The 11,050-nt window shown below is 53.2% G+C and overlaps 4 protein-coding genes across 4 annotated transcripts; 1 reads left to right on the top strand and 3 right to left on the bottom strand.

The window, feature by feature from the left end:
• Positions 1–449: 449 nt before the first annotated feature.
• Positions 450–2,353, bottom strand: J4E88_000544 (uncharacterized protein; the record flags this gene model as incomplete). The annotated part of the gene is made up of 8 exons (XM_049394218.1): positions 450–500; positions 580–696; positions 878–1,026; positions 1,086–1,146; positions 1,222–1,358; positions 1,422–1,558; positions 1,616–2,210; positions 2,257–2,353. The coding sequence occupies 8 exons, from the start codon at positions 2,351–2,353 to the stop codon at positions 450–452; spliced, it is 1,344 nt and encodes a 447-aa protein (XP_049260047.1).
• A 543-nt stretch (positions 2,354–2,896) lies between these two features.
• On the bottom strand, positions 2,897–3,774 carry J4E88_000543 (uncharacterized protein; the record flags this gene model as incomplete). Its single annotated transcript, XM_049394217.1, has 2 exons — positions 2,897–3,260; positions 3,308–3,774. 2 exons carry the CDS (start codon positions 3,772–3,774, stop codon positions 2,897–2,899), a joined length of 831 nt encoding a protein of 276 aa, XP_049260046.1.
• A 614-nt stretch (positions 3,775–4,388) lies between these two features.
• J4E88_000542 (uncharacterized protein) lies at positions 4,389–4,801 on the top strand (the record flags this gene model as incomplete). Its single annotated transcript, XM_049394216.1, has 2 exons — positions 4,389–4,458; positions 4,512–4,801. The coding sequence occupies 2 exons, from the start codon at positions 4,389–4,391 to the stop codon at positions 4,799–4,801; spliced, it is 360 nt and encodes a 119-aa protein (XP_049260045.1).
• Positions 4,802–7,877: 3,076 nt separating this feature from the next.
• Positions 7,878–8,777, bottom strand: J4E88_000541 (uncharacterized protein; the record flags this gene model as incomplete). Its single annotated transcript, XM_049394215.1, has 1 exon — positions 7,878–8,777. One exon carries the CDS (start codon positions 8,775–8,777, stop codon positions 7,878–7,880), a length of 900 nt encoding a protein of 299 aa, XP_049260044.1.
• Between the last annotated feature and the right edge of the window lie 2,273 nt (positions 8,778–11,050).

The following is an 11,050-nucleotide window of genomic DNA, read 5'->3' as shown; positions in this document are numbered from 1 at the left end:
TTTGTGGAAACGATGATGTAATAATCCTCCATGTCAATGCTGTTGCGCGCTTTTCTTCTTGTCGGCAGTACGGAGTATCATTACAGCGATGTCCATGTACAATCGTGGTATACCTGCAGAAACTTGGAAGAAAAGTAAGCAATTTCGCACTGGAAATCAAGAATCTGTGCGTGTGAACTGCCGTTTTTCGATTAGCACGGGAGCCACGCGCTCAACGGCGTAGAAAAGGAAGAAGGCGTAGACTAGAGCTGCGAACCTGCGCTCGGGGGACGGCCCCTCAGCAACATTCTCTTTTCACCCAATCACAGCATTTCGGACTTTCTGTCCACACAGCAGTGGTCGATGAAGACGCGTTCGAGGCTACTTAGCTGCCAATAATTGTTGCGATTGGGGACATTTCTTAGTCACATGATTCGCTTTCGCTCGCATTCGCGTTCTCGATTATGATGTCAGATCCAGTATCTGCTCCATAGTACTTTCTGCTCCTCGGAGCCTTCAAACTACGCAATGCATACTTTGGTTAGTCCATGTTACATTCCTGCAGCCCAGCCTGCGTGGAAAGTCTTGGGTTACGCGTACCTCGAAATCATTCTTGATTATGTCTGCGAAACCTTCCGAAAGCTTAGGCTCACGGTATCTGGAAGCGAAGCCACTGAACGCAACGTGCGGCAGGATAGTACGAGATTCGCGGTTCGTCTGTGGGTGGAGATCCGATGTTAGCATGGGAGTTTCTCCGTGTGGTAATGGGATTTCGAGGATTCCGGATGTTCCGCACAACCAATTTCCACATCGGATAGTGTGATTGTAGGTTTGAAGCGACCGCAAAGTCTATCTTCCGGCACTCACGCACGGGAAGAGGCTCAGTAGCTAAACTTACTTCTGGACCAAGGTTCAATGCGCGGAACGTATCGTTGTGCTCGCACAGCTTTGGTGTCGCAGTAAAAAGTACGCAGCGTATGGGAACTTTCAGCTTCTGCGCCAACATAACCCACACAGCGCGTGTTTCTGGATCGGCATTGGTATTGTCTGAACAGGTTAGCTCAGTATGCGGAATGTATTGGGGCCCCAGATCAACATGAACATACCGATAACCGCGCTCGTGCCTTCTTCGATGAGTGCAGTAGCAGCCTTTACGCACTTCTCGCGCTGTTTCAGAGTGTTACTCGCAGTATAGAAGGGTCGCACGACACGTGCGGCAGGATGACTCAGTCAGCAACGTACAGTCTTCAGAATGTCTTGATTGACACGCCCGTATCCGAGTGGCTGCAGATGTTTCCAATAGAACGATGATTTACCTGAGCCCGGACTGCCGCAGAACATGACGATCTCGGGGCTTTCCGCTTGTGTAAAAGCGTTTGCTGCAGATAGAGTTAGCACACGGACGACGGGGAGACGGCTGAGAAGTTGCGTATCAGACTTACGTGCAGGTGTTGAGCCTTCAGCACGCACTCCCGTGTAAGCGGTCGGGTCAAAAGCCCTGACGAATGGTCGGGGATCTTCATGGTGGAAGTACTCTTCTGGGGTATGAAATGGTATACCGACATTAGCAGCAAAGTCTCTACACAGAGTTAGTATCCTGGTAATCATGAATGCACGTTTCGGGATCTTCACGAACCTGTCGACACACGAGTGGTCCTTTACACCGCCAGCCACCGCCTCGCGACCACCAGCATCCCCAACGAATACAGAGTTCTCTAGATCGATTGAATCTGCATTCTCAAGATCATAGTCCTCCAGTAGCTCGTCCCACATCCCGGTCCTGGGCTTCCTGTACCGGTCACGACTCGTCGCAGCGTATATCGATATCGGGAAGTCGAGATGGTTGAAGACTGCTGTCACCTTGGTCTTGAAGTCCGCTAGTCGCTTCTGATCTGACTTCACGGTCTTGGGATCCGGCTTTAGACTGATTCCACCTTGATTGCTGACGATAGCGACAAGGAAGCCTTCTGCGTGCAGCTCTTTCAGCCGTCCTGGAACGCTACTATCCCACCACTTCCAGTCATTTGCATCACGAGCGAATGTTTTCCCTGATGCAGATGTGACAAGTGTGGAGTCAAAGTCAAAGGCTGCTATTCTGCGCCTGCCCTTCGTTGCCGACTGCGCCGTCACGCCAAAACGTCCGACTAGCAAGCTGTCTTTGACTATCCGCCAAGTCATCTTTTCTGGCTCTTTCTTCGAGGCAGGTGTAAAGAAATTGGCGACTGCCTTGCCTGTGTCATGTCAGCAAAGACGCACATCGAGCGATGACTGACGAACTTGTTGTAGTCGACTGTTGCCGCCGCTTCGATGGAGGTGGCGACACGTCTTTTCCGGTAGAGCTCGGTCGCTTGCTGAGACCAGGTCGAGTGGACATTTTGCAGTTTATGTTATTGCCAAGGTGGGTGCATGGCGATGAAGGTTGATCTCTGTTGACAAAGCAACGTCGGTGAGGTTGCTCGCTTGCGCTTTCCTTCGGCGCGAAACACGAAATCGCGCGAGCACGTGCCTGGACTGAACTCGCTGTCACGACAGTAGCATACACGCTTCTTCCGGAGCGATCGCGCCACAAACATTACAATGCTCCGTCTATTACAATATACCATGCATGTTTATACAGGAGCTACCTCCGCCGAGCCAAGACTGGAGATTTGTATCTACAAACATACTTACTCGTCTGAGACCAGATACACAGCAGAAGATCGAACCTGCACAGCTTTCTGATCCGACGCGCAATCTCATCGCGATGCCTTTGGCACTAGGCTGGTGTGAAGCCCCGGCGTTGATGTTTTTCGCCAATCATTCCATGGTGCGGGACCAGACACATTGCATGTAAAGTACCCTCAGTATTAGTATGGTGACTACTACCCTGATAACATCCAGTCCATATCCATTTGCTCTCTCAGCAAGAGAAGGTCTATTATCTAGGCCGTACCTGAGTGGCAGGAGCTGCAGGAGCCTTGTACTTGACACGGGGGTCTAGTGCGAGCCGATCTGGCAAGTCCAAGTTCACGCAACCCTTCATTTGCGCCTGGAACTTCTTCAACTCGTTCACCCCCTCCTCGAGTACGGCTGCGTTGTTGAAGTCTTCAATACGGACCGTAGCTTGAAGTGTGTATACACCACTTGGATCGAGAAGCTTTAGGCCTTTCCATGTCGGTAGTGTGGCCTTGGGGCTCTTCTGCACGTTGCGGATGCCGGGCTCGTGGAGGATGCGGTGGAGGAATATGACGACGTTGCCGAGCACGAAACGGTAGCCCTCGACGTAGAACTCGGTCACAAACCTGCGCTGGGGTTAGGGGTGAAGGCAGTGACGGGGAGAAGATCTCACTGGTTGGGTCCCGAGGCGATCATGAAGGCATGTGGATCGCCAGACAGCAAATCAGTGGTGTTGGTGAAGCGGATGGAGACACCTCTATCACCAGTATCCGGTACATCCCTGAACACGAAGGACCATGTTGGCTCTTCCCCATCGTCTACATCAGCGGACAGGACCTTTGCGCTCTCTTCCGGCACGCCATCTTCAGCAGCAAAGTCGTCTTCCGACAGCTTCTGGACCAGCCGGGTGTGGTAGAGGACGACGGGAGCAGCTTGTTTGGCCTGCTTCTGCGCGACAGTCTGGGTCCCGCCGCGACGGCCAAGATTGGAGCCCGGCTCTTCAGGCTCGCGCGTGGGCTTGTAGACGACATGGCGCTCAAAGACGCGCTGGGGCTGCATCATGGCAACCCCCGCCAGGATGTTCAGCACCTGCTCATAGCGCGCAAAGGTGACCTGGCCGTAGAGGCTCAACTCGTGCATGGTGAGCAGGTCGGGTCCGCACGTCCGCACCGCAGTCGGAGAAGCGAATATCAATATGCAATTCCCGCTGGTCAGGATCTGGAGAAGGCGGCGGGGTGATAAGGCGAGCGGGCGTGTGCAGCGTTGTCATTGGCGGCGAGCGATGCACTTGTAAAAGTTTGGAAAAGACAACCGGGGCGGCATGGGAGCTATGACCGCGAACGTTCAAGAACGACTCCAAGTGTTGCGCGTAAGCCCACAAACGCCGAGGCTTGCGCTGGAATTGGCTTAGAAATACCCATTGCTCTGACATTTGCTCATTCGAGTGTGGGGAGATGCCGCTCACGTGTGAGTGGGAGGGTTGTTGGTTTGCAATCATGGAGCGGCCTTCGGCGCAACCTAGTCTTCCTTCCGCGAACGCGAACAACATTTATGCGGCTCCCCTCAACCTAACTGCTCCTCAATAACTCAACAAATCGTCCGTCCGCCAGCATCTGTCCCGAGATCGCCTTACTTCGCTTCTCTAATACAAAACATCATCTGAAGTCTTCTGCGCAAGCTTTTCAGCAATTCCAACACCAATCGCAACCTGCACATCACACCACCACCAACAACCCCACCTCATCTCTTTCACAATGAACGCTACACGCGCCCTCGCTCGCCAGCCCATGATCCGCTTCCTGGGCAAGCGCAGCACTCCTCAGAGTACGCATTACCATCACACGGCGTCATGATAGATAGCTAACGTTGCGTTTCAGAGGTTGACCACACCCCGCACGTCCACCCTGCCTCTCCCATGAGCGAGCTTCCCTCATCCTTCGCGTCCTACCGCAAGAAGGCGCAGCAGCACGGCCCACTCAACCACATCCCCAGCGCCTTTGTTGGTGGTCACATTGGCGGCGCAGCCGGCAGGAACCTGGGCCCCATTGAGGCAGGCAAGGGCCTATACTTCGACCGCTCCGAGCTGCCTGCACGCTTCCAGAGCCCGTCCATGACCATGGCCGAGATCGAACTGCTCGAGTCTGGTGGTGCCAGCGCATTCGCATAGATCAAGCAGGCACGATGAAGCGACGATAAAAGAAGGCTCGGACCCGGATACGCCGGATGAGCTGGTGTACATATATACCCACACGCGCCGGGAGGCGCATTGCATGCGGACTGCGATGATTTGCTTTATGAGATTGAGACACTACTAGGTTTGGGGACAAAAGCGACAAGTACTGGTATTACTTTCATTTTATACCCATCAAGATCGATGCTCGGGACGAGATGAAGATTTGGGAGACTGCCATCGGCTGGCACTGTATGAAGTTACTGTATGGCGATACGGACTACTACGTTTGTAATTCGAGAAAAATTCACAAACAATTGATAACACAGCTATATTCTGAGGGACAACTACATTATCCTGCCGCAAAGCAAGTGTCCATGACGCGCAGTTCAATGCAGGCGTGGCTGAAGCCTGCAAACCCTTCAAAATAGACGCTCTTCACGAACGCATTCAAGTGTCTGGAGCTTCTTGAAGCGATTACCTTCATCACTCCAAGACGTGTTCAACGAACAACATGCAGTAGTCTTTCAGCTTTTACTTTACTTTTGGCATCGCAGCCGTCCATTACTACTTACCCTGCATGCTCAACAAACCCACCAACACCCCGCCAATACGTCACAACCCAGCTACTTCCTCTAACACTACCAAAAATTCTCGTATTCAGCGTGGAAGATATTTGCTTATTCCTCGCTGCCAACGCGGGCTCCAACGGAGGAATCTCGGGGCGCAGCCCACCACGCCTTCGACAGCTGGCAACCCACAGCCTCGGCTCGCCAACAGCAGCCCTCCACGTGCCTAACAACGTTGGCACAAGGCGCGCACGTGAGATAGCGCTCGATAAGACAACGCATGGCACCACGCGCCTCGCTTTTTCCCACGCGAACCAGCGCGCGCACAAAGAAACTTTCTTTTGACCACCGGATGAGTGCTGGTAAAACTCACACCCGGGTGCATCAGCTCAGCTACCGGTTTCGGTAGGAAAGAAGCGAGCTGTGGAATGCTGCGTCTCCCGGCGGTTAAAAGATGGGTGTTTTGCGTGGGTGCGCTGAGGGTTAGGTTTGGGGAGGCGGGTAAACGTTGTGCAGATGGACAGGGAGGTATTTTGGGGGTATGGATTGGAGACGGATGCTGGAGATTTAGGATATGGAATGTAGGTATCATATATGGAAATCGCTGCGCTCTGCTTTACTATAGAGTCGCTTCTCTTTCTGATCCCAAGTTTCGCTGCGGTGAGGAACATCTGGAGACAAGACCTTTGTCCTATATTGCCTGCGGATATAGTCTGGGACTTTGAAAAGAACCGTTTCGTTAGGCTTTATCCGTCACATCGAGTGTACCTGGATTGTGCGCTACAGCTTTCCCCTTCTGGTCTGTGAATAACACCTAGTCAATCAAATCAGTGTCTTGTTGTCGCTACTTCTCCTTTAGCAGATTCTCTGGAGACGTACCTTTGGTGGGTGCTTTACGCCCTCTGCATCAGCTTCTTCTTGGTTGGCCACCATCTTGTCTACCTTCTCGTTGTGTCAGCTCTAGCCTGGAAGGCTTACGTGCTGCAGATGCAGACGTGGATAGCGTACATCGCCCTCGTGCCTTCCACCTCTTATCCGCGTGTGTACATGATCGCCTTCTTTTACCTGCTCGCCGTTCTTGGAGGTGACATTGGTGTCCGCATCTTGGGACTTGATCGCAGGAGTGTGCGCTTCAATCTCATCGAGAGAGTGAGAGAGGCGGTTCGCCATTCTGGATAAATTGTTGCGGTTGTAGGTTCAGCTTTCAGAAAAGTTGGTACGTAATTGACTTGTGTTGAATGCGCATTACAAACATCTCTCCGTTCATTCCTTACTGTTGGTTATTGTTGTGTTGGTCCACGGTCACGATGACGTCATCCTTGCTGGCACTCTCAAGGGGGCAGTTGCGTTGTCCATCAACCGCGAACAAAACATGATCAACACAGCGTTTGTCCTTTAGTCATATTCCCAGCCGGAATAACGTCGGTCTACAACAAACTTCAACACGCACAAAACTCCCGACTGAAAAAACCAAACTAGTGTTCACGATTGAAACAGCCAACATGTGGAGCCCAGCAAAGCACCAACACTCCGTGCTAGACCCTTCCCCGGCGCATTATGAAATTATCAAGGGGCAAACACCTCGCACATCGCAACTTGGTTCCTTCTGAAACGAGCCGCAAGCGTTGTTTAGACGTCAGGCGTTCAGTGTTTTCTTTGTGTGCTTGTCGCGACATAGTCTTCGCAAATGGCCAGAAGTCTCATTTCTTTTGCGGATCGAAATTTCACAAGGTCGGTCTGCATCTGGGATCTGTGGCTGAATAGCCTTGCTTAGGAGAGTGTGATGGAGGGATGAAGGTAGCATGCATTGCGGCCCAGCGTTGTATTTTCGGAGGCATCGGCGCTTCCTTTTGGCAAAGTACGCACGGTGGCTAGGCGTGAGGCGCAGCCACATCGTCGCATCGGCATGAGTCGAGTGCTTGCGCGTTCGTTAATAGCTCAGCTCGTATTATCAGGGGATGTCGTATTAGCCACTGTGAAGCGTTTTGCCGATGCCGTAGAAGGAGGTTAGCACAGACAATGCGACTATCATAATCATTCACGTTAATGCAGTAAGAGGATGATTTTGAAGTTGCGCAATGCGTCATGTATTTTCTTTTGGTAGATGTGAACCTCCGATGTCCAACTTGTATGGGTATCTAAGATGTTCTCCCATACACCAGCCCTAAAGTCTTATACAAGGAAGTGAAGAAAAGCAGGGCAAGCCCGCTGTAGTCAAAGAGCGACAAGAAATGTGAGAATGAGCCCTCCAATGCGCAAAGTATCCCCATATACATCATGGGATCTGCTATGCAACAAGATGGCAAGGCGAAATCTAGAAGAGCAAAGCTGAACAAGAACCGCGGTATCTGACGGTTCCCTTTCCGTGTACTCCGGTCACCGGTCCCTGACTGATGCGTGAAAGAATGAGTCGTAACTTGGTCGTGCAAAGCGCTGACCCTGCCTGCGCTAGCGAGATATCAGAATCTTGGGTATATGGATCGTGGCGTGGCTGAGGAAGACGTTTAGATGATCTTCCAGTTGACGCCGTGGTAGCGGGTAGTCTCAGACAGGCCAAGCTCAGACCAGACAGAGCGGGAGAGATCGATGTCGTACTTGTTGACGCAGCCAGGGCACATGTCCATGATCTTGGCTGTGGCAGTCTTGCCTTGGTACTCAATCTCGATTTGCTTTCCGCACCATGGGTTGGAAGACTCGCCGGTCATGACATCGTGGATGCTTCCGCCCATGGCGTTCCAGGCACCGATGCTGATGGCGACGACCTTGGAATCATCGGTCTGGAGCTCACCGCAAGCACCAAGGTCGCCAACGTTCATGTCGTAGACGGTAATCTCGACATCGTCGAAAGATTCACCAGAAGTTACGCCACCAGAGCCGTAGCTAGGGGCAGCGCTTGAGGGAGCAGGAGCAGGAGCTTGAGAGTAGACTGGCTCGGGGGCTGCGGTAGTGGTTGGCTCAGGCGCAGGAGGAGGCGCGACGTACGAGGAGACTGGGGCAGGAGCAGGAGTGGTGGGAGCAGGAGGAGTGTAGACGGAAGTAGGGGTCTCCACAGGAGGGGTGTAGACGCTGGAGGGCTTCTCGGGAACAACTGGAGTGTAGGCTGGGGGGGCAGCCTTGGAGGAGGTGGGGGCGGCCTTGGTAGGAGCAGCCTGGGGAGTGACCACAGCAGAAGACGAGGGAACGACTACAGTGCTGGTGGTGGAAGGCTTGCTGGGCTGCTCGTAGAATTCGCCAGCGCTGGTGGTAGTGGGCTGAGCGGTCGTCTCGTCGTCCCAGATAGTGGTGTAGACAACGACGGTCTCAGTGACGACCTCGGTCTTGTAGACAAGGGCGCGTCTGTCGAAAGGCGCAGCCACGGCGTAGGAGCCGAAAAGGATAGAAGCGAGGACAGCGGATGTCTTCATTTTGACGGTTGGTAGTGTTGGATAGCTGAAGGAATGGTGCTATAGGTGTTTGTTGGGGATTTGCAGGAGTGACAGAACCGACTAGCAGTTCGAATGAGTGGTATTGTGAGTTGTCGCGTTGACAATGTATTGTGTCAGGAATGACAGTGTTGAAGACAGAATGTCTTTAGGGAGTGAATGAATGAACAAGAAGACCTCGAGCCTGTAGAATGAGTGTTACAGGAGGGAGGGAGCAGGTTGAAATATAGAAAGAGTGTGTGGGTGATGGTGTGGGTTAGTGAGTGAAGGAAAGGTGGGCAGAGTGGATTCCCATCAGCTTTTACGCTAGGGCCGGCACTAGGCCGGCCCCTGGCAACGTGCCTGGTGCCATCGCTTGTGCATCGCATCCTCCGCTCACCACGACGCATCTAGCCTGCTTCTGTCATCGGGGGGCCTGCCACTCCGGGCCGGCTGCTGGTGGAACGGCGTGCCATGGCGGCCTCAACAACACCGCAAACAAGCTCGAGTCGTCGACCCACTACCACGCTCATTCGCCCATGGCCGTCGCTCGTTCGAAATTGTCGGCGCTCATCTCCACCGCAACGAACTCCAGACTTCCTTTTCCTTGTGTTCATGTGCATGCGCTTGCCAAGGGCCCTCCCACCTCTATCGATTGCCTTCTTTTTCCTTACACTGACAGTGCGCTGGTTTCCAGCTAAATATGGCCAAGCTCAAAATATCGCAAGCTGACGGGTTTCATGCTTCCGCAAGTGGCATGGCGACGGACACAGTCAGCCAATCACAACGCCGTGCCTGACGATCACTGCATCGCGGAGCTCTTCGCGCCCTCTTCCGCCAGGGGCATGGCTGGAGCTGAAGCCGGTAAACGAAACATCCCAGGCACAGCGTGTCTGCGCCTCGTTCGGGCACATGTCATCATCGCAGATGAGGCACCGACCGCTTTGACTGAACCTGTCTTGGGGAAATGCTACACACGTGTATCGCAAGGAGTCGCGCCATGTCTCCCTGGACTAACAGCAGATGGGCTAGAACGCAGAAGCGGTATGGCGACGACGGCGCGTGGCTATGTGGACACGCTCTCGTTATTCAGACTTTGCCTCTCCGTACTCACCATTGGCTGCGTACGCTCCACTGCCTGCCAGCCAGCTCCAACTTGCTGTGCGCCGATTCGCAACGTGGGACCGGTTGGCGAGCCGTCACAGCGTCAAGGTGACATATCCTCCTGCGGTTCTTCTGCCGGACCGTCTCAACGAAAGCTGTCGTTCGCTCGCTTTGTTCTGCACGCTGCCAACTCCACAGCTTCTGGACTTTGTGATGATGGCATTCACAAGCCGTCAGCATGCGCTGGAAATGAATTGTGGGGCTGCTGCACCTTCGGCGTTGTCCTACTGGGCGGCACTGGTTCCGCGCGGCAGCCATGTGCGAGAATTTGCGCCCTACCTTATCCACTTATCGATTGCGATACCTATCCATCTCCACACCCATCCCATCGCGGCCTATCACATGTGTGTGGTGAGTAACTCAGTCTCGCTCTTGGGTAGCAAAAGAGTTTTCATCGTTCGCTTCTCGGCAGCACGCTCATCGAACGACTGACGTTCACCCGTCCTGCCCGACCGCGCGTCTTCACACAAGGTCTGGGGTGTTTCTCGTGCGCAATATGAGAACCTTGATTTCGTCACCACTAAATGGCTTGCTTCTCATGATCACTTGGAGAGAGATTCCGGTTCAACGGGGAAAGCCGCAGAACAGGAGTTGGCGCTACGGCACTTCTGATGCACTGCTCTTTCAGTTCCTATGGTTCGCCGGGTTTGGCTTGAGCAAGTCTACCAAACATGGTGGATCGCCCAGGACCGAGGGTTACCGCATTGTTCTAGATTGCAGAATCCTTCGCTCTTACGTGCCAACAGACCTGTATCGGCATCTGGGATTACATGCTCGGTAGAAGGCTCATGCGTTGACCTCTGTGCGTATCCGATGTCAAGCTTGCTTATGGTACACTAGAAGACGTCGAGATGCTTTTGCCGTCCGCCCAGTCTGCAACACATCGTCATCGTTCAAAGGCAGCGGCAAGTTTCTCGCCAACGGTATGCGTACCAAGAACGTATGTGTGAAGGATCAAACCCCCGGCAACAGATCACAACGTTGCCCCGGCCGATCTTGGTCCGATCGACAATTCAACAAGTGATCTTCGTTGCTTGTATGCACGCGATCTCGATCAATTTTGCATTGCTCCTACACACACATCGGACTACTCGGATAGACGCTGTATGCTA

This window comes from Alternaria novae-zelandiae (assembly GCF_023758075.1).
Source record: "Alternaria novae-zelandiae strain BMP 2774 chromosome Unknown scaffold_1, whole genome shotgun sequence".
In the NCBI taxonomy this organism is placed as follows: domain Eukaryota; kingdom Fungi; phylum Ascomycota; class Dothideomycetes; order Pleosporales; family Pleosporaceae; genus Alternaria; species Alternaria novae-zelandiae.
The sequence above is the reverse complement of the archived record's forward strand: the minus strand, read 5'-3'. Positions and strand labels throughout refer to the sequence as shown.